The 23,449-nt window shown below is 43.2% G+C and overlaps 1 protein-coding gene across 1 annotated transcript in view; it reads left to right on the top strand.

Moving 5' to 3' along the window:
* The window catches only part of LOC139444795 (sodium- and chloride-dependent glycine transporter 1-like), a 33,728-nt gene that overhangs the window by 8,220 nt on the left and 2,059 nt on the right, over positions 1–23,449 (top strand). The window contains exons 2-15 of the mRNA XM_071225756.1: positions 1,368–1,586; positions 4,854–5,169; positions 6,510–6,653; positions 7,398–7,557; positions 8,758–8,890; positions 9,326–9,460; positions 10,516–10,619; positions 11,357–11,481; positions 12,960–13,072; positions 15,716–15,844; positions 17,493–17,592; positions 18,258–18,358; positions 22,081–22,254; positions 22,403–22,570. Coding sequence (XP_071081857.1) covers positions 1,368–1,586; positions 4,854–5,169; positions 6,510–6,653; positions 7,398–7,557; positions 8,758–8,890; positions 9,326–9,460; positions 10,516–10,619; positions 11,357–11,481; positions 12,960–13,072; positions 15,716–15,844; positions 17,493–17,592; positions 18,258–18,358; positions 22,081–22,254; positions 22,403–22,570 — 2,121 coding nt within the window. The remainder of the gene's footprint in view (positions 1–1,367; positions 1,587–4,853; positions 5,170–6,509; positions 6,654–7,397; positions 7,558–8,757; positions 8,891–9,325; positions 9,461–10,515; positions 10,620–11,356; positions 11,482–12,959; positions 13,073–15,715; positions 15,845–17,492; positions 17,593–18,257; positions 18,359–22,080; positions 22,255–22,402; positions 22,571–23,449) is intronic.

Here is a 23,449-nt window from a genome sequence, read left to right as displayed (position 1 = left end):
TAATACACCCGGCATCTTAACACCCTGAAATATGATAGTTGTTTTGTACAAAAGAATGTTATGTTTGATCCTTGATAGACCCGTTAAGATCCGGGTTAGAATAGGTCTTCAGCAACCCTTGCTTGCCGTAAGAGGCGACTATGCTTGTCGTAAGAGGCGACTAATGGGATCGGGTGGTCAGGCACGCTGACTTGGTTGATGCATGTCACCATATCCCAATTGCGTGGATCGATGGTCATGACGTCAATCACTGGATTGTCTGGTCCAGATGCGATTATTTTCAGACCGCCGTCATATAGCTGGTATATTGCTGCGGCGTTAAACAACAAACAAACAAAACATATTGTCAACACGGCTCTTCAGAACACATGAACGGAGTCCGGGCGGATGGGTCAGGGGTTAATGCGTACACTCTTTGTTTGTTTGTTTGTTGTTTAACGCCGCACTCCGCAATATTCAAGCTGTATGACAGCGGTCTGTAAATAATCGAGTCTGGACCAGACAATCCCGTGATTGACATCATGAACATCGATCCACGCAATTGGGATCGATGACAGACATCAACAAAGGCGTTCACTCTACAAGCAGGAGGTCGGAATTCGATTCTCCGTATACACTCAATCCTACTTTTAGAAGCTGATTCACATCTATTATATCTCGCCTCTCGCATTTCACAACTCACATCCTGCATGTATTGCAACATAATATTCAGGTTAGTAAGTAAACTACCGGACAAAAGAATGTTCACACCAATGGTGGCTAAAATGAAACAAACAAGATATAGTTGCTCGATGATGATGATTGATACGGGTATCGTAGTTATGTTTTGGACCTTAATTGCAGTGTTTCGGGGACTGTTTTCAGCCGACAACGTTTTGATAATGTCTGAAATTTTGGGGTCAAATGAAATTGTCAAGTGTATACTTTCTTTTGTCCGGTAGTTTATATCTTCATATCTGTACAAATATTGTGAATTATATTTATATGGATTGTATGGGTAATAGAAATTTACTACGGACATGACGAACCGATCCGTCAATCCCCTCGAGTTCGCTGCAACCGTGTCATCACTGCTTTTCAATGGTCCATTCATATAAATGTCGCAGCTACTTTTACGCCAAATTTTAATCTGTTTCGGCTGATAATCTAGACTGGTTATTCCCATGCATTGACAATGTATATTCCTGTTAAGCATACTGAAAAAGTTGGGCCACAATTTCCTGATAACGTTGTTAGAATCTACACCGAAACGTCGCCCAATTGTAATAAAGAAGTTGTTCATCCATAACAATTTTGTCTTAATGTATATTCCTGTTAAGCATACTGAAAAAGTTACCTAAATCTTACGACTTCTCTCATTTGTGTAGGATAAAAAGGAAAAGAAGGATAAAAAGACCAAGAACAATAGGAAAAATAAGTCGAAAAATGATTTGGACGAAACTGGATTCGATGACATCCCGTTGGGAAACCGGAAGTTGAACACGGAGTCCCTGGATACTGGAATCTACCTGGAGGATGGGTCCTCGGCGTCCCGCGTTACCGGGGCAACGTCCGATTACTCCCTCGCGTCACGTGACAAGTCTCAGGTAATTATACAGATTCGGATACTTTATTTCTCTTTTAACTACCACAGGTGGTACATGAGTTATAAAATAATTAATAAAATATTACATGTGAACATCGACGTGTGACGTTGATGGGGTACAGCCGCGTAGACTTGTTTGTTTGTTGTTTGAAGCCACAATGAGCAATATATTCCAACTGTATGATGGCCATCTGTAAATAATCGAATGAAATAGACAATCCAGTGATTGACATCATGAGCGTCAATCTGCATCATCCAAGTCTGCCGACCTGGTCACCCGATCCTCGTTAGTCGTGTCTTACGGCAAGCATAGTCGCAAGACAAGCATGGGTTGGCGAAGACCAGTTCTAATCCGGATTTTCACGAGTGTGTAGACTTTTGCGGAAGATGTACTAGTATTTGGGTATACAGAAAAGCCGTTATTAAGCGCAATGGTAAACTGTCGTAATGTGTTATATATTTCATTTCCTTATGTCATGTTGTGTGATACAGTAACATTCAACTGATATCAGGGCGTCGGGTAGCCTAGTGGTTAAAGCGTTCGCTCGTCACACTGAATACCCGGGTTCGATTCCCGACATAGGTACAATGTGTGAAGCCCATTTCTGGTGTCCCCCGCCGTTATATTGCTGGAATAGTGCTAAAAGCGGCGTAAAACCATATTCACTCACTCACTCAACTGATATGAGTGATTGAGTAGGATTTTACGCCGCTTGGAACAATATTTATAATGCCGTATGCAGTTTATAACCTTGGGGAAACCCCATGACCACAGGCAGGGTACTGGCAGACCAAGAATCTTTATCAGGGAAAATCGGAACTTACAATAGCAGGATTCTGACACGCCCAAGGGACGCAACTCTGCACAGCGAAAGAACACACACACACATATACACACAAAAATAAATAAACACACTCACAAAACACACAAGACACGAACACAAACACGCACACACAAACACACACAGACATACACACAGACACACAAACACACACACAAAAACACAATCACACACAAACACACAAAAGTCAAGGTATGACACTTGATCCACGTTATCGCAGTGGAAGCTGGCAGTGCGGCCTCCCATTCCCCCCACTGTAACTTGACACTGAAACAGGATCCTGTTGATATGGGGTATTATAGTCACAGTGTCATTACAGGATACGGGTATGATACAGGAAGACGTGATGGAGTATGTAACTCCATCCGACCACTGGACCATTTGTTGTCTCTTCCTGATTTATGCATCCTGAGAGACGCGCAGCCGTGACGCTATTAAGACCCTTGTGCTAACAGATAACATCACCTCTTTTAGCCCTAGCTTATACGGTTATGCCTGCTGAAAAGGTACTTGTTTTAATTGTATACTCCCAAGGGAGCTGAGAATGTTCACTGTTCATGATGCACTGTGTGCTTAGAAACTGTGTTATGCTGTATGAGTGAACACTTTTATTATTATTGAATGATATTATCATAGTGATAATCTATTCATCGGTGCTGTAGAAGTCGAGACTGGCCACATTCTGTCAAGTTATAGTGAGGGAAGTGGCATTGCTTAGTAACACAAATGAAAGTCGAGTGCATACTGATCCATGGATAAGTTAATAATGCAGCGCATCAACAATGATATAAATATAAACATTAGTAGTAGTAGTAGTAGTAGTAGTAGTAGTAGTAGTAGTATTTAGAGATTAAAATAAATCATGCAGCAAAGAGGGTTTGGGTGATCCTGGCACAGTCAGGCTGGTTAGGCTCATCATCAGCTCAGGGCCCTTGCCCCCTCTACACGCAGTCCAGACAGCGAATGGGACTTCTCCCTGGAAGCGCCGCCTTGTCAAACCCACCCAGAACTTTCCGGAGAATGTGGAGACTCCCCAACACTGCAGCCTTCTGCATTACCCAGATTGTCAGAAGGGCTGTATTCCTGGTAGCAAACCCGGGTATTCTCCCAATATCAGTCAACAGATTGGGAGGTACCAAACCTAAGGCACTGAGAACAATCGGGAGTCGGACAACTTGGTACTTGGGATGCAAGCGTGACATTTCAAAAGTGAGGTCCGCATATTTGCCATGTTTTTCCTGAATCTTGTCAATCACAACTGCATACAAGCCGATCAGTGGATGATTGTAACTTCAATGCAAAGAAAGAGACACCAGTCCTGTCAAGGGTTTGACGACCGAGAATGACAGACCACTCAGTCGCGTTGTTTCGTACCAAGTCTATGTAAATTACTTGAGATACTATTAAGTTCGAAGACCTTTAAAATACATACCAACCTGAAGTTTTCGGTAAGAGAACAACATCTGCTCAGAGTACCTCACGTCCTAACATTTCCCAGAACTGCAGCTGCAGGTGTAGCCATCCAATCACCACAATGTCGTTAGAATACGTAAGTATATTAAAGTATCGAAGTTCGACAATCGAAGCAACACGCGTACGCTATTTTATTAAAAACGGTGCCTGATTTCCCCAAATAAAATAATGTATAACAATAGTGAGTGAGTATGGTTTTACGCCGCTTTTAGCAATATTCCAGCAATATGACGGCGGGGGACACCAGAAATGGGCTCACAATGGGAATCGAACCCGGATCTTCGGCGTGACGAGCGAATGCGTTAACCACTAGGCTACCCGACCGCCCCTATAATAATATGATATATGTGGTGCGCCATATCCAATCCTAAAGCTTGCTTGAAGCGTTACATTATTACCCCGGTCAGTAGATCAGTGTGCACTCAAATTCTATCTAGACCGCCTCTGTTGTCTAGTGGTAGAGCGTCCGCCCGGAGAGCGGATTCGGGTTCGATCCCCGGCCGCGTCATACCAAATGACGTTAAAAGATGGTACTTGTTGTTACCCTATCTGGCGCTCGGCTTTAAGGGGCTAAAACAAGGACTGGTCGGCTCGGAGACAGTATACTGTGTCTGAGTGGGGTATTCATGTTAAACTGCGGCATGGTATCTCAGTGAGCTAGCACTATTAATCGGCATCAGTCCGGACTAGTACAAGCAGCCACACAAACACACACACGTACATGCACGTCGCAATATAAGTGCAATAATCTTGGACGCGACGTTAAACCCCATTTCACCTCACCTTACCTCAAATTCTATCTCCCTGGGAAGAACACAACCCAACCCAATACGACGCTGGAATATAACTGTCTCATCTCGTCTCACCCTACCGGGTACCAATTTACTACTGAGGGAACAGAAGCATGTTTCGAACAAGCAATCCTCCTCAATGTTTCCGACTGCGTGTTTCAGAGTTCCCACAACGGGAACAGCGTCCACGACGCCAACAGCCGCACCCAAATATTCGGCGAGGATGAGAACGAGGAGCGGGGCAACTGGACGGGGAGGTTCGACTTCATCCTGTCCATGCTGGGGTACGCGGTGGGGCTGGGGAATGTATGGCGCTTCCCCTATCTCTGCTACCGTAACGGGGGCGGGGCGTTCCTCCTCCCCTTCCTCTTGATGATGGCCATAGTGGGGGTGCCGCTGTTCTTCCTCGAGGCCTCCCTGGGGCAGTTCTGTAGCAGTGGACCGATGACCTGCTGGAAGTTCGCCCCGTTGTTTAAAGGTAACATTGTTGACATCGATGGTCGGAATATTGGAATAGCTTGTCATCATGAAAAGGGGGATTCACACTGTGCAACTAGTTGTATACAATTTGTTGCATGCAACAAGTCGGGCCAACTTATGAGGCATGCAACTTGTTGGACGTGAGTTTTACGGAGTAGGACATGCTCTAATTTCATGCTGCAAGTTGTATACAACTAGTGTGAATGTCCAACAACACACTGTCACTCTCGTCACACTGCTGTTTCCACTGAAGATAACATTATACATCGAAACTTCGAAGTCCTTGAGTCTATCGGATGTATTTATAGAGGTACACGAGAGTGTCTTGAGGTGGTAAATGTCCCTTATTGTGAAAGATTTGTGTTTAGCGAGCCTGTGCAAACTGAATTCGTAGTCTCTATACCTAACAAAGGATATTTACCGGATATTTACCATCCCAAGACACACAAACGTGATAACCTCTTTATGATAGAATGCCATTCTTATTTCTCTAACCAACACATGGCCAGTTTCCTAGACTAGGCACATTAATATATTACACCACTAGGGTAGTGATTAGTCAGTCGGACTGTCACAACAGGCATTATATATAGTTCAAAATGCAACCATTCGGTATCTGAGACTATTATTTTAATAAAGATAATAGACATATGGTATGATGTGTCAATTCTGACTCGATCGCTGATAGACAAGGGCGACGCCATGTTTGTTTGTAAACACTGAAAGTAGTACCTATCTGACCTTTCATATTTGCATATTTATCCGTACATGACCCAACGGATACCGTTTTTATCCGTTAGCTTTATCCTGCGAACCTACCACTTATGTGACTATTCGAGTTATGCCTAGTTCGAGTATTGATGTTAGACTACAGTGTCGATAAGGAGTCTATCGGTCTAAAGGTGCGTCACCTGACAAGACAGATCAAGTTAATGGAGGCGTGGCCAGTGTGGTTAATTGAAGCGAAAATTGCATCAACCCTTTTAGTCTGTTAACTAAGGAATGACATTTCAAGGAACGTCATAACGGGAACCCTTTGACTCTGACTTTGACTTGTTGACTTCTTTAATTACTTTTTGAGGTTGTTTGCTATTACAGTAAACTACGGTTATAATATTCTACGATTCTTTAATAATGGTAAAGTTAATCTGTCATGACATGAGAGATTAACTATAGTAATATGAAAGAATCAGGTGGTCCTTAACTTCTTTTGAGTAGTATATATATATATATATATGGATATAAATGTGTACATACAGATATAAACAGATATACATCGACATGAGCAAAACCTATACAAAATATGATCTGTTTAACACATGTCATGCGGTGTTTCAGGAGTGGGTATAGCTATGGTCGTCGTGTCCGCTCTGACCAGTATCTACTACAATATGATCCTAGCCTGGTCCCAGTTCTATCTGTTCGCCTCCTTCACCAGTGAGCTGCCGTGGAAGACGTGTGACAACACCTGGAACACCCGTGGTAATGACAGACACCCGACTCACTCACTCACTCACTCACTACAGTCGTAGCCCAGTCGTCTAAGCCGCGAATTGGGCACGCCAGAAATCTATGATTGTGGGTTCGAATCCCGGTTCGCCCCGATTATGTTTCTAGGTTTGTCAGCGCCATACCCGTGCTCGTGGGTTTCACCGAAATGGTAAACGTCTGGGACCTGATCACTTCGGACTTTCCTCCCACTTTAAGCTGACACGCCGCGATATAACAGGAATACTATTACAAGCGGCGTTAAACCCAACTCACTCACTCGCTACAAACACTGCCATAGTTCATCGCCTTTTGGGGTCGGTCGGGTAGCCTAGTGGTTAAAGCGTTCGCTCGTCACGCCTAAGACCCGGGTTCGATTCCCGACATGGGTACATTGTGTGAAGCCCATTTCTGGTGACCCCGCCGTGATATTGCTGGAATATTGCTAAAAGCGGCGTAAAACCATACTCGCTCACTCATCGCCTTTTGAATGTTGTTAGGAAAAAAAAATGCATCCTGAAATCCAAGATGGCCACCTTTTCAACAAGATGGCAACTCTTTTTCCAAGACCGCCAATTTTAAATAAATGTCTATTTTTACCCAAGGGTTGGAATAGATCTTCATCAACCCGTGCATGCCATAAAAGGCGACTATGCTTGTCGTAATTGGCGGCTAACGGAATCGGATGGTCAAGCTCGCTGATGCATGTCATGAATGCAAACTTTGATCTCATCCCAGACTGCAGTTTGAAGTTGCCGAAGGTGACCTGCGCTGACGGGGACGTGTACAATAACGGCACCTGCTACGAGAAGGGTGAATTCGTGGGGTTATGGAACGTAACTCTATTTCAAGACAGCACTGGCCGGAAGAGGGCGCTCCCATCAGAGGAGTACTGGACGTAAGTGTTGAGATGTTTCCAGCAAAAATATGCAAACATACATAAATATTAATTATAGCGATTTTCCTTGTAAAACATATTGTTATTCTATTCATTTTCGTTTTGAAATATGTATTTGTGCTCTTAAACAAAAACATATTTTTTGTTATGAATGCTTAGTGTGGACTCAAATTTATTTGAAAATAAAAAGGAAATAATTTATTTACAAGTAGCCGGGGGTATTAATGTACAGTTAGGAGACGGTTAGTCGACGTGTAACGGGACTGATCGTGTCCTAGGCCGCCATGTGAAGGAATTGTGACCACATGGCAATCAACAAGTTTGTGTTCACTGAAGCCTGTCCTCTGTGTCAACAAACCAGGACGTGGATAAAAGGGTCCCGAAAAAAAATCTAAAATCGCTGTTGTAGATTGTTATATAGTGTTTTACAGTACACAGCTTCAGTTGTGTTTGAATGGTTCGTGTGTGGACATGTTCCTTTCTACGTGTAGAGTATGAGTAAATTTAAAATTCATTGACCTTTTTTTTCTCTTTGTTATGTATGTATTACAAACACAACACAGGGAACAAAGGAAACAAGTTTGTTTGGTTTTTTTGTTTATCACCGCACTCAGCAATATTCGAGCTATATGACGGCGGTCTGTAAATAATCGAGTCTGGACCAGACAATCCAGTGATTGACATTATGAGCATCGATCCACGCACTTTGAATACGATGGCATGCATCAACCCAGTCAGCGAGCCTGACCACCCGATCCCATTTGTCGCCTCTTACGACAAACATAGTCGCCTTTTACGGCAAGCATGGGTTGCTGAAGACCTTATTCTTCTCGGGATCTTCAGGGGTCTAGGCAACAATTGCCTCTACGTAACCCACGTTTTATCTCATGCATGAGTGAGTGAGTGAGTGAGTGAGTATGGTTTTACGGGCTTCTAGCAATATTCCAGCAATATCACGGCGGTGGACACCAGAAATGGCCTTCACACGTTGTTCCCATGTGGGGAATCGAACCCGGGTCTTCGGCTTGACGAGCGAACGCTTTAACCACTAGGCCAATCAACGTAGCCCCAACTTGACCCAATGTGTTTAACTGGCCCAAAGGATTCACCTCTGCTGAAGTGATTGTAATCATGTTATCATGCTTCTCAATTAGAATACATTTCCCCTTGAAATGTTTGCGATTCTTGCGTATGTTCAAGGAACCACGCCCTTAAGATGTCAGACAGTATTGACGATTTTGGATTACCCGACTGGAGGCTTGTCCTGAACCTGATGCTTGCCTGGGTCATCTGCTTCTTCTGCCTCATCAAGGGCATCAAGACAACTGGCAAGGTACGTCGCCGCATCTTGGTGAAGAGATGGAGGGACTCTTTCCCTTTGTTCCTGTAGGGGATCGCCGTACGTTGTTCTGTGTTTCTGTTTCGTGTGGTGGCACGAGCGGCCCAGTCGTCTAAAGCGCCGCGGTTCACTGTGCAGAGTTGCGTCCCTTGGGCCCGCCAGAAACCTATGATTGTAGGTTCGAATCCCGGTTCGCCTCGATTATGTTTCTAGGTTTGTCAGCACCATACCCGTGCTCGTGGGTTTCACCGAAGTGGTAAACGTCTGAGACCTCAATTACTTCGGGATTTCCTCCCACATTAGTCTGACACGACGTGATATGACTGGACTACTGTTAAAGACTCTGCTTTATCCAGATATTTCTGTTGGATGTGATCTTTGGAGATTTTATTTATATAATTATTCAGCTGCTGACGAACTCTCTTCCAGGTTGTCTACTTCACCGCCATCTTCCCATACGTCGTCTTGCTTATACTGTTTTTCCGCGGAGTAACATTGCCGAACGCTTCCGAAGGAATCTACTACTTCATAGTGCCAGACTTTGCCAGACTTGGTGATGCCAGGGTAGGTCGTGTGTATTTGTGACGGTGTGGTGGGGCACATGTTGTATACGCGTGTGTGTGTGTGTGCATGCATGACAGTCTGAATGTGTGACTTTGTCACGGTGTAAATGTGTGATGCTGTGCACTTATGTAAATGTGTGATGCTGTGCGCTTATGTAAATATGTGATGCTGTGCACTTGTGTAAATGTGTGATGCTGTGCACTTGTGTAAATGTGTGATGCTGTGCACTTGTGTAAATATGTGATGCTGTGCACTTGTGTAAATGTGTGATGCTGTGCACTTGTGTAAATGTGTGATGCTGTGCACTTGTGTAAATGTGCGATGCTGTGCACTTGTGTAAATGTGTGATGCTGTGCACTTGTGTAAATATGTGATGCTGTGCACTTGTGTAAATGTGTGATGCTGTGCACTTGTGTAAATGTGTGATGCTGTGCACTTGTGTAAATGTGTGATGCTGTGCACTTGTGTAAATGTGCGATGCTGTGCACTTGTGTAAATATGTGATGCTGTGCACTTATGTAAATGTGTGATGCTGTGCACTTGTGTAAATATGTGATGCTGTGCACTTATGTAAATGTGTGATGCTGTGCACTTGTGTAAATGTGTGATGCTGTGCACTTGTGTAAATATGTGATGCTGTGCACTTGTGTAAATGTGTGATGCTGTGCACTTGTGTAAATGTGTGATGCTGTGCACTTGTGTAAATATTCGATGATGTGCACTTGTGTAAATGTTTTATGGTAAAAACCATGCTTCGTTCATTTTTCTTTGCGATTAATCATGTAGCTATCTCATATAATTCATTAATCATAATGGCCATGAACATCTGTTCTGCATTATCAAAGTGATGACACCTCAAACAGGAACACCTTTTTACCGTAAATCATGAAAAAAATGTGTGTGGCCTTTTCTCGCATTAATTAAGTGTCACGTTAATTTCATGATTTACATTACAGCGTGGGTCAAATGCAATTGACTATCCCTTCTACAGCTACTACTATTAACTACTGATGCCAACGATTGCTGTATATGTTTCCACATTGTGTTGTATCCAGGTATGGAAGGACGCCGCCAACCAGATATTCTTCTCCATGTCCATAGCAGGTGGAGGCCTGGTCACCTTGTCCAGCTACAACAGGTTCCACAATAACATCATCAGGTGGGTTCTAGGTTCTCGCGCCCCGTTGCGGCTACCTGTAAATATATACCAGTCTTAGGTGTGGTGCAGCTTTCTCGCAGGGAAGTCAATCTAGTCGGCGCCGTAACTCTCTGAAGAATTGCGTCCTTTGGCGGACAGGATCCGTTGGTGGTGCTTTGGAAATCCAGATCTGCCTCGATGATTCTTCTATGAGGCCACAGGCCCTAGGCTCTAGGCCTAAACGACGTGATATAACTGAAATACTGGACCAGACAATCCAGTGATTGATATCATGAGCATCTATCTATAGAATAAGGATACAATGACATGCATCAACCAAGTCAGCGATCCCGACCACCCGATCACGTTCGTCGCCCCTTACGACAAATGCAATCGCCTTTTACGGCAAGCATTGGTAACTGAAGAACTATTCTACCCCGATTGTTCTACCCCGATATTCCACCTCGATTATGTACTGTTGGCCTGTGGCATCATGAGTCTCACAGAATAGATATCGATTAACTGATCATCAAGCAGCAAACACAGGCGTCAAAAGTTGAGAAAACAGTCGACTGGAAGATAGCAAATATCATTTAACCTTGGAATATGAGAATCTAACGATATGTTTTTTGGCCGAACATATTACGTTACATCATTAACAAACAAATGTCCTTGTGCCATATTTCTGTATAACATCCTCTTTGGTATCATCTTGAACCAATGGAATCAACGAAAACGCGTCTTCCTGTCTGTTGCAGAGACTCCTTTATCGTATCCCTCGGTGACTCCATCACATGCGTCTTCGCCGGCTTTGTCATCTTTTCCTACCTTGGCTACATGGCCGGCAAGCTTGGAGTCGACATTAAGGATGTCGCTACAGACGGTCAGTAGGACGGGCTTAGAACCAGGGTGCAATCAAAGACGGTCAGTAGACAGACTTAGAACCGGGGTGAAATCACAGGCGGTCAGTAGACAGACATATAACCGGGGTGAAATCACAGGCGGTCAGTAGACAGACTTAGAACCGGGGTGAAATCACAGGCGGTCAGTAGACAGACTTAGAACCGGGTGAAATCAGAGGCGGTCAGTGGGACGGGCTTAGAACCAGGGTGCAATCAAAGACGGTCAGTAGGGCAGACTTAGAATCAGAGGGTGAAATTACAGGCGGTCAGTAGACAGACTTAGAACCGGGGTGAAATTACAGGCGGTCAGTAGGGCGGGCTTAGAACCAGGGTGAAATCAAAGACGGTCAGTAATCAGACTTAGAACCGGGTGAAATCACAGGCGGTCAGTAGACAGACTTAGAACCGGGTGAAATCACAGGCGGTCAGTAGACAGACTTAGAACCGGGGTGAAATCACAGGCGGTCAGTAGACAGACTTAGAACCGGGGTGAAATCAAAGACGGTTAGTAGACAGACTTAGAACCGGGGTGAAATCCCAGGCGGTCAGTAGACAGACTTAGAACCGGGGTGAAATCCCAGGCGGTCAGTAGACAGGCTTAGAACCAGGGTGAAATCCCAGGCGGTCAGTAGACAGGCTTAGAACCGGGGTGCAATCAAAAACGGTCAGTAGACAGACTTAGAACCGGGTGAAATCACAGTCGGTCAGTAGACAGACTTAGAACCGGGGTGAAATCACAGGCGGTCAGTAGACAGACTTAGAACCGGGGTGAAAGCACAGGCGGTCAGTAGGACGGGCTTAGAACCTGGTGCAATCAAAAACGGTCAGTAGACTGACTTAGAACCGGGGTGCAATCATAGGCGGTCAGAAGACAGACTCAGAACCAAGGTATAGAAACACAGACGGGACAGAGGTCCCAGATCACATGATGTGAAGGTTTGAACATATGTAACATTTAACCGGACATCGACACTTGTGATCATAATTCACCGGGGTGAAATTACAGGCGGTCAGTAGGGCGGGCTTAGAACCAGGGTGAAATCACAGTCGGTCAGTAGACAGACTTAGAACCGGGGTGAAAGCACAGGCGGTCAGTAGGACGGGCTTAGAACCTGGTGCAATCAAAAACGGTCAGTAGGGCAGACTTAGAACCGGGGTGCAATCATAGGCGGTCAGTAGACAGACTTAGAACCGGGGTGCAATCACAGGCGGTCAGTAGACAGACTCAGAACCGGGGTGCAATCACAGGCGGTCAGTAGACAGACTTAGAACCGGGGTGCAATCACAGGCGGTCAGAAGATAAACTCAGAACCAAGGTATAGAAACATAGACGGGACAGAGGTCCCGGATCACATGATGTGAAGGTTTGAACATATGTAACATTTGACCGGACATCGACACTTGTGATCATAATGATTGTTATCAGTAAGAGCAGCTGTAGGACCTGTGTCTGTTTCAGGTGCGGGTCTGGCGTTCACCGTGTACCCAGAGGCAGTGTCCAGCCTCCCTCCATCCACGCTGTGGTCCATCCTCTTCTTCTTCATGTTGATCACACTGGGCCTCGACAGTCAGGTGCGTGATCAGCCATTACACAAGTTGCTTGTCCGGTTCTACCTTTAGTTCTGTGTATATCGAGAAGCTCACACCAGTGAGATAAAAGTTATACACTTTTAGCGACGATATTTGGTGTCAAAGACACGAGGATGAAATTCTATTTATCATCCAAAACTGTCTCCCACATCAGATATCGCTTTGGTGTACCTACATTGTAGATATCGCAGCAATGAAATTGCATCACAATGCTTTGCAGACCAATGTGACGTCATTGGTAACCATGACGTCACACTCAAATGACATCACTGATGGCACTGCTACTGAAAATCATTCTTCCATTTTTTTCAGTTTGTAAACAGTAACAACCAGTGTCTTGAGGGTAAATATACAGCTAACCAGATTCAGTGGCAGAGATATTAGTGACGTAATTTGATTGTGACGTCCTGTAACCGATGACGTCAAAATGTTCTGCAAGGCATTGTGATGCTAATTTCATTGCAGAGATATATCCTTCTGGAGACGTCACTCGGTCTCACCCAAACGATATCTCCTGTGGAAGCCAGTTTGGGAGGGTAAAATGGTAAAAACCTGCAGCGACTGACTTAGGCCGCGTTCCGCGATATTCTCGCATAGTTATCAGAAATATCGCATTAACATAAATTCAGCGCGATTGAAAATGGCGTACATCTTTCAATAGTTTTATCCGCATTGGCACTCTCATCTTCACCTACGAAAATCGAAAAAGTCGTATTACTTGAATAAAATTATTTACCAGGGATAATTCTAGGCTCACATTTTCAAATACAATGAGGCGTTTTAACATTGTGCTGTATGGGCGTACCTAGGGAATATTTGAAATTTTCACACGAAGGGCCCATGTCAGAAAATTCCTAGATTGAACCCAGATCTAATGTGACTAAAAATGTCAATAAAAAACTTACTTGATAGTTTCTTCAATCGTCAAAAGTTGTCAATCGAAACACTCGCAACACTGCATGTCATCTCTTACTGTGCATTACTGATTCCTATAGCACTGCGTGGAGCTTTGCACTACATGTTTTTATACCTGATTGTCAAGTCATATTCGGTGATCTACAACAAGTCATTAACCATATCTTGTTGTCGCTTAAATCCTAGCAGAAATCAAAGACGTACATGTATGTGCATCCGTGCAGAAATCAAGAGAAAAAAGTCAATTGATTTTAGAATGACAAAACAAAACCTAAAAGAAAATACTCTATCTCCATAAGAATATACACATTTCAGATCACAAACGATCGTATTTTAGATGAGATTCGCCTAGACTCTAGATAGACGGCAATGTTTTTTTATGAATGTATACCCTGTTGAGAATGGCCAACGTGTATGAATTACGTACAAATTTTGAACCATTTCTAGTGGCCAAACAGCAAGTTGGAGATTTTTTAGAATATGCTACGATATGATTTGTCCATATGTATTGAAAACTGACTTAATCATTCAAATGTAACTCATAAACATCGAGAATGTCAACAATCTTTTCAACTTCAGGCTACTCGTAAACATTTTCTGTCTGCTGCACATGGCAAACAAGCCGCCTTCCGCAGATAATAATTGACTTAATTGTTGCTAATCTAAACAAAAGGGTGAACCTGCGCAAAAATCAATGTATAATGAACTGTCACTTCTAATTAATAAAAAAAATCCATATTGATAAGATTTCATTTGATACGATCAGACACCCGGTCTTTGATACAGCACACGAGGCAGACACAAGACAGTGAAATTGACGAACGCATTGGAATGTAAATTATATATTTTTTGCCAACAAACTGTTACAGCATTTACAACTGCCGCTATTTCATGTCATCGCTTTGAATATATTAAATTACAAATAATAAATTGTTTGTTTCCCGCATGCCAATGAAATAAACAGCTGATGGTGGTGAACATGCCTTATCTATAATTATTCTCGCAAATAATTCCTCCTAAAGTCGACAATGAACCGAAATACATAGATATTAATGTATTTTCTCCTAAAGTGAGCAAACTACTAATGCATATTTGTTGATACTAATGCTAATATTTTTAAGTATTCACAGTGGAATATGTTCGAAAATATCGGAGGATGTATCTATATAATCTAGTAACATTAATTGCAACATAATTCGAGTCACAAATACCGAATATCAAATACAGTTTCCACTGTGGGAAGACAAAATGTCTCTGAAAATTAGCAAAATCTCATCACACGCCAAAAAATCTCATCGCTTTTAGACCAGGAGGGATTTTCTCTGACAGGTAAAACATTCAAGGTTAATCCTTGAACATGTACATACAACTAGCGCAACGTTGCATTTAAAATGGCCCAGTCCAAAGTAGTCGGCCATCCATGTCCAGTTATGGGCCCAGTTGCACAAAGCAAGCTTATGTTAAAGTATGGGAATTACGACCACCTTTTTGATAAGATAGCTTTGTGGATCGAGGCCCTGTGTATCGTTCTGGCTCGGGGTATTATGTACATTGTATACAAACCGACATATTGTAAAGCTTGGTTACCAATTACACTGAACCGCAGTAATGTTGTAATTAGTCGTGACATACGTCTGATAGCCTGTAGTCCTGAGATAAAAGAGTAACGTAATAGACTGGTGTATTCGTCTGCCCATGGCCGTGTTGTAGTTCGCCATGTTGGAGACGGTGCTGACTGGATGCTTGGACCAGTTCCCCGCACTCAGACCGAAGAAGACCTGGGTGATCCTGGGGATCTGTGTCCTGTTCTTTATACTGGGGCTGCCCCTGACGACACCCGTGAGTATGGACGTCAACCGTAACAGCTACAACCAACTTATAACCAATTTATTACCAATTTACAACCAATTTACAACCAACTTACAACCAATTAACACCCGGCTTACAGCCAACTTACAACCAACTTACACCCATCACACAACCAGCTTACAACCAATACACAGCCAACTTACAACCAACACACAGCCAACTTACAACCAACACACAACCAGCTTACAACCAATACACAGCCAACTTACATCCAACACACAGCCAACCTACAACCGACACACAACCAGCTTACAACCAATACAAAGCCAACTTACAACCAACACACAGCCAACTTACAACCAACACATAATCAGCTTACAACCAACACACAGCCAACTTACAACCAACACACTGCCAACTTACAACCAACACACAACCAGCTTACAACTAGCTTACAATCAACACACAACCAACCTACAACCAACACACAACCAGCTTACAACCAACACTCAGCCAACTTACAATCAACACACAACCAACCTATAACCAACACACAACCAGCTTACAACTAGCTTACAATCAACACACAACCAACCTACAACCAACACACAATCAGCTTACAACCAACACTCAGCCAACTTACAATCAACACACAACCAACCTATAACCAACACACAACCAGCTTACAACCAACACTCAGCCAACTTACAATCAACACACAACCAACCTATAACCAACACACAACCAGCTTACAACCAACACTCAGCCAACTTACAATCAACACACAACCAACCTATAACCAACACACAACCAGCTTACAACTAGCTTACAATAAACACACAACCAACTTACAACCAACACACAACCAGCTTACAACCAACACTCAGCCAACTTACAATCAACACACAACCAACCTATAACCAACACACAACCAGCTTACAACTAGCTTACAATCAACACACAACCAACACACAACCAGCTTACAACTAGCTTTACAACTGAGTTCCAATTCGTGCATGTTCATATCTGTTACACAAAGTCGACTCTCGGTTTACCTTCTAAGTATGAGGGAAAAGTCGTGAAGGCTGAGTTGCCTCCCTTAATTGTGTCAGTATCCGCTAGTGCCTTTACCATTTAACTAAATTAAGCTCAAAGCAGCGTTACGACGAACTCACTCACTCGGTGCCTATATTTTACTTGTTCACATCTATCTCTCTGTTTCGAATTTACAGTTCATCTTAACTTCGAAATACAACAGGTGTTAACAGAATAATGAAACCAAAAAATTAAATTATTTGTTAAATGGAAGTATTACGTGCGACTTATTTTCTTTCTACTTCATCAACTTCGCGTGGGGCACAGGTGGCCCAGTCGTCTAAGGCGCCGCGATTCGCTGCGCAGAGTTGCGTCCCTTGGGCACGCCAGAAACCTATGATTGTGGGTTCGAATCCCGGTTCGCCCTGATTATGTTTCTAGGTTTGTCAGCACCATACCCGTGCTCGTGAGTTTCACCGAAGTGGTAAACGTCTGAGACCTGCATCACTTCGGGCTTTCCTCCCACATTAAGCTGACACGCCGCGATATAACTGGAATACTGTTAAAAGCGGCGTTAAACCCAACTCACTTACTCACTCACTCATCAACTTCGCTATTAACTGAACTCATCCTCGGTCTTCAGGGGGGCATGTACCTGCTGCAGCTGATGGACAATTTCGTCGGGGGATGGACCCTCATCATTATAGGGTTCTTCGAGTTGGTAGCAGTTATATTTGTATATGGTAAGTAGAACACCAGTTCCCCAGTGATGTTTTCATGTCATACCCCATATTAACCCTCGGCCCCTTCATCAACTCTCTAGCCTTCGGTCCTATAAACTGCCCTGTAATAAGCTTTTTATCATATACCATTCTTTTAAAAAAATATCGTGTGTATGTCTGTAAAAACATGTTCACCTTGTTTGGAAGACATTGTCACCGGAAAGCTTGCCGAGCAGACGACGCACCAAGGGACGTAACTCTAATTTCTTACCACCCGGGATAATAGCGGTCGCCCATTTAAAATGCATTGACAAGCCATATCAGGCCGCTAGGGGTGTAATACTGGTCTGGTTACGCCCCCTGTGATATGACCGTCTCCGTGTCTATTGATGGGTATATGATAATCTCTGTTGATAAATGGTTAATGGTAACTTTTGTGGCTGTGTCTATCACTGGAGAATATATAGTGTCTCACTGAACATTGAGTTTGTTCCAATTTGATTGTAATATGTTAGGAAGTTTATCCCGACGGGCCCTGGGACAGACAAACGAGTGGTTGATCACGGCCCAATGCTATCAAACCACCCGATTCCATCCGAAATCCCCACAAGAAGAAAAAGATTTCTCAATTCTTTGTTTGTTTGTGAAATGTTTGTGAAGCATGCTGTTGTTTTCTCTCCTGCCAGGTGCCAACAGGTTCTGTAACGATATCCGGATTATGACTGGCTATAACTGGTTTCTGTGGTGGAAGATCTGCTGGTACGGACTCAGTCCAGTCACAATAGGGGTGAGTACCACCGACTGACCACTTCCGTGGTCCGGGGTTCGATCCCTGGCCGCGTCATGCCAAAAGACGTTAAAAGATGGTACTTCTTGTTACCCTGCCTGCAGCTGGCGCTTGGCACTAAGGGGCTAAAAACTGGTGGGCTTGGAGTCAGTATACTGTGTCTGCGTTGGGTATTCGTGTTAAACTGCGGCATGGTATCTCAGTGAGCTAGCACTATCAAATCGGCATTAGTACAAGCAGTCACACACACACACACACAGACACACACACACACACACACGTACATGCACGTCGATATATAAGTGCAATAATCTTGGACGCGACGTTAAACCCCATTTCACCTCGCCTCAGCACTGACAGTGCAAAGATAACTTGTACACAAATCCATATATCGAGTCTTGATATTTGTATATAGAGAGGTGGGGGTAAAAATTCAGGATTTTATTATCATTATCATTTCACGAGAAAAACTTGTACAACAAATTATCTATCTTGATTTTATTGTTTTTACTTCTCTCATTTATCGTTACGTATATTGATTTCGAACAAAAAACGACATAATGTACATGAATATGTACCAAGTTAAAGAGGGGGTGTACCCGCGTCAGTTTGTGGTCCAAGCAAGTTGCTTCATCTTAGTCAATGACAACTTTGTAAGTCACATTCTATGATATATATCAGTCTAGCTGGTTACGTCTAGTTGTATAAATGGGCCCAGGCTGTGCCAAAATAGTACTTCAAATAAACATCTACTAGGCGTTCAGTAGATATTTACTTTTGCCAGCAACAAAACTTGCGACAAAATATTATTCGATATCCACCGCACGAAAGCCTATAGGGGTCAAAATTAAAATATGTAAAAGACACGAAAAGAAATTCGTTGTAAAAGAAAAAAAGATTCGTCGTTACGGAAATAATTTCGTTATAACGGGAAAAAGATTCGTTATTATGAAAATAAATTTGTTATAACGTAAAAAGCCTAGTTAAAACGAAAAAGTATTCGTCATTACGAAAAAAAATTTCGTTATTGCAAAAATAAATTCGTTATTACGAAAAAAAGATTCGTTATTACGGAAATAATTTCGTTATTACGGAAATAATTTCGTTCTTACGGGAAAAAAGATATTACGGAATACGGAAAAAGTTTCGTTACTACTAAAAAAAGGTTCGTTATAACGAAAATATTTCCGTAATAACGAATCTTTTTTTCCGTTATAACGAATTTATATCGTAATTACGAATCTGTTTTCGTAATAACGAATCTTTGTTCCGGTTATAACGAATTTCATTTCGTGTCCTTTTCCATATTTCAATTTTGACATCAATAGGCTTTCGTACCACCGAACCTTGAGAAGACGCAAATGTCGAAGTTCGCGTTGCAGAGTTGTGTCCCTTTACAGTCCCGACCGCAATCGGTTTCCCAGCGCGCGACGCTGGTTGTGTGGTTTCAAGGTTCTCCCGGATTTTGATCTTTGATGTGGTTAACAGCCGTGACCTCGTGTGCAGAGTGGGGGCTCCTCTACATTAGGCCCACACGTCATAATCTTCAGGCCCGTATGAAGGAATATCATGGTGGCTAATCCTGACCCCAGATATCAATCAGTTGAGGGGAAGAGCGAAATCTTCCAAACTATTACGATTTATTTTATTTGTACATTTAACTGCATAACCAATCAGTACACTCACATTAGTGTCTACCTTCTCCTAAATAATTCCTTGTTATATTAAAAAGTTTCAGTTGAATGTATTTCTAGTGTCATCTTACACAGTGATTTATTTTATTGTTTTAATATTTTATTTTATTTTATTTATCTATTATCATTTTTATTTATTTTTATTTTTTTTATCATTTTTTTTGGTGGGGGATGGGGAGGGCGGCAATATAGCACATAAAGATTACGTGTAGTACCAAACGCGTTCTGGCGCTATTGGGGGCACGGGTGGCCCAGTCGTCTAAGGCGCCGCCATTCGATGTGCAGAGTTGCGTCCCTTGGGCACTCCAAAAACTTAAGATTGTGGATTCGAATCCCAGTTCGCCCCGATTATGTTTCTAGGTTTGTCAGCACCATGTCCATGCTCGTGGGCTTCACCGAAGTGGTAAACGTCTGAGACCTGCATCACTTCGGGCTTTCCTCCCATATTAAGCTGACACGCCGTGATATAACTGTAATACTGTTAAAAGCGGCGTTAAATCCAACTCACTCACTCTGGCGCTAATAGTAACATGTTTACTTGCATAATTATTCCCCCTCCGAACGCCCCTGTAAAAATGGAAACACAGGTCATAATTCCTCCTCACTACGCCCCTGTATAAACGGAAACACAGGTCATAATTCCTCCTCACTACGCCCCTGTATAAACAGATACACAGGCCATAATTCCTCCTCACTACGCCCCTGTATAAACGGAAACACAGGTCATAATTCCCCTTCCTACGCCCCTGTATAAACAGAAATACTGGTCATAATTCCCCTTCCTACGCCCCTGTATAAACGGAAACACAGGTCATAATTCCCCTTCCTACGCCCCTGTATAAACAGAAACACAGGTCATAATTCCTCTTCACTAAGCACCTGTATAAACGGAAACACAGGTCCTAATTCCCCCTCACTACGCCCCTGTATAAACGGAAACACAGGTCATAATTCCTCCTCACTACGCCCCTGTATAAACGGAAACACAAGTCATAATTCCCCCTCACTACGCCCCTGTATAAACGGAAACAAAGGTCATAATTCCCCCTCACTACGCCCCTGTATAAACGGAAACACAGGTCATAATTCCTCCTCACTACGCCCCTGTATAAACGGAAACACAGGTCATAATTCCTCCTCACTACGCCCGTGTATCAACGGAAACACAGGTCATAATTCCCCTTCCTACGCCCCTGTATAAACGGGAATACAGATCATAATTCCCCTTCCTACGCCCCTGTATAAACGGAAACACAGGTCCTAATTCCTCCTCACTACGCCCCTGTATAAACAGAAACAAAGGTCATAATTCCCCCTCACTACGCCCCTGTATTAACGGAAACACAGGTCATAATTCCTCCTCACTACGCCCCTGTATAAACAGAAACAAAGGTCATAATTCCCCCTCACTACGCCCCTGTATAAACGGAAACACAGGTCATAATTCCCCTTCCTACGCCCCTGTATAAACGGAAACAAAGGTCATAATTCCTCCTCACTACGCCCCTGTATAAACGGAAACACAGGTCATAATTCCCCTTCCTACGCCCCTGTATAAACGGAAACACAGGTCATAATTCCTCCTCACTACGCCCCTGTATAAACGGAAACACAGGTCATAATTCCCCTTCCTACGCCCCTGTATAAACAGAAATACAGATCATAATTCCCCTTCCTACGCCCCTGTATAAACGGAAATACAGGTCATAATTCCTCCTCACTACGCCCCTGTATAAACGGAAACAAGGTCATAATTTCTCCTCACTACGCCCCTGTATAAACGGAAACACAGGTCATAATTCCCCCTTCCTACGCCCCTTTATAAATTGAAACACAGGTCATAATTCCCCCTTCCTACGCCCCTGTATAAACAGAAACACAGGTCATAATTCCCCCTTCCTACGCCCCTGTATAAATGGAAACACAGGTCATAATTCCAAATAAAACAAATATAATCAGGACAGATACTAAAAGGAGCCTGGCTTTCCACAGGAACAATTTACACTTTATCATTATTTGTTTTCTTAGTTCATCTTCATCTTCACCTGGGTGGACTACTCCCGCCTCACCTACGGCGACTACACCTACCCCATCTGGGCCGAGGTCTTGGGCTGGCTGCTCGCCTTCACCTCCATCGCCGCCATCCCCGCCGTCATGCTCTACCGCATCAATAAGGAAGATGAGGGAGACAACGCATGTCAGGTACGTGTGCAGGGAAACCTCGATAACACGGACGGCGTGCGGTGTCTGGATGAACGAGTTTCCGGCTTAAGGAATCCTTGAAGTGTCATTTCCCATTTAATGGCTCGTTAGTATTTGTTTTTTATTGGTGTCTGTTTTGTCCCCCCAGAAAGTACAGCTTCTTACCATACCTACAGAGGAATGGGGCCCCGCCTTGGTCAAGCACAGGAAGCTGGTCCATTATGTCACCGACTTTGTTGTTGACCCCTGGGAGGCAAAACGGGCAAATACATTTGTGAACTACGCATTCAAGTCACAGTCCCGAGACACACTGGACGTAAGTAGCATGTCGAGAACGGTATATCCCCACGTACCCTAATTTCGAACAGTTAAGATAGCATTGCAGATATTTTGAGGGATGAGTGAATCAAAACTCAAACACCGCTTCATACCAGTAGGTGGTGTCTTCAGCAATAGAATTCATTCCGAAAGACTCGTGAAGATCCCCGATAGAAAATGTCTTCAGCAACCCATGCTTGCCGTAAGAGGCGACGAACGGGATCGGGTGGTCAGGCTCGCTGACTTGCTTGATGCATGTCATCGTATCCCAATTGCGTGGATCGATGCTCATAATGTCAGTCACTGGATTGTCTGATCCAGACTCGATTATTTACAGACCGCCGTCATATGGATGGAATATTGCTTAGTGCGGCGTTAAACAACACAAACAAACAAACAAAACATTCGAAAGAAAACAAATCATCGATAAATGGGCTTGACCTCCATTACCTCTGTAAACTGACGCTGAACTCGAGTGACGTCACCTATTTTCAAACACCTGATTGGTATCATACTTTAGCGGGTTTTTTTATGAATTAACAGACATGTTTTGGCGCACATTTCTCAACATAATTCTTGCTGGTCGGCATTAAAACTCCAAAAATAGTTGAAAGTTTGAAACCTATTCACAAAATATCAATATTTGTCCAATTATAGTGTTCACACTATTTTACTCTTCCTTTTATCACGAAACGGGCAGAAAAGTGCGGCGTAAAACAACAAACAAACAAACATTGGATATATAAATATACTTCTAGAACAGTTGTACGGTATAATTTCTTCCCATTGAGATCAATGGATGCAATATACTTATAGAACAGTTATAGTTCCTCCCATGAAGATCAATTGGTATGTACAAAAACGTTTAGAATAGCGA

This window comes from Haliotis cracherodii, unplaced genomic scaffold (genome assembly GCF_022045235.1).
Source record: "Haliotis cracherodii isolate W230 unplaced genomic scaffold, xgHalCrac1.p SCAF_6, whole genome shotgun sequence".
Lineage (NCBI taxonomy): Eukaryota > Metazoa > Mollusca > Gastropoda > Lepetellida > Haliotidae > Haliotis > Haliotis cracherodii.
The sequence above is the reverse complement of the archived record's forward strand: the minus strand, read 5'-3'. Positions and strand labels throughout refer to the sequence as shown.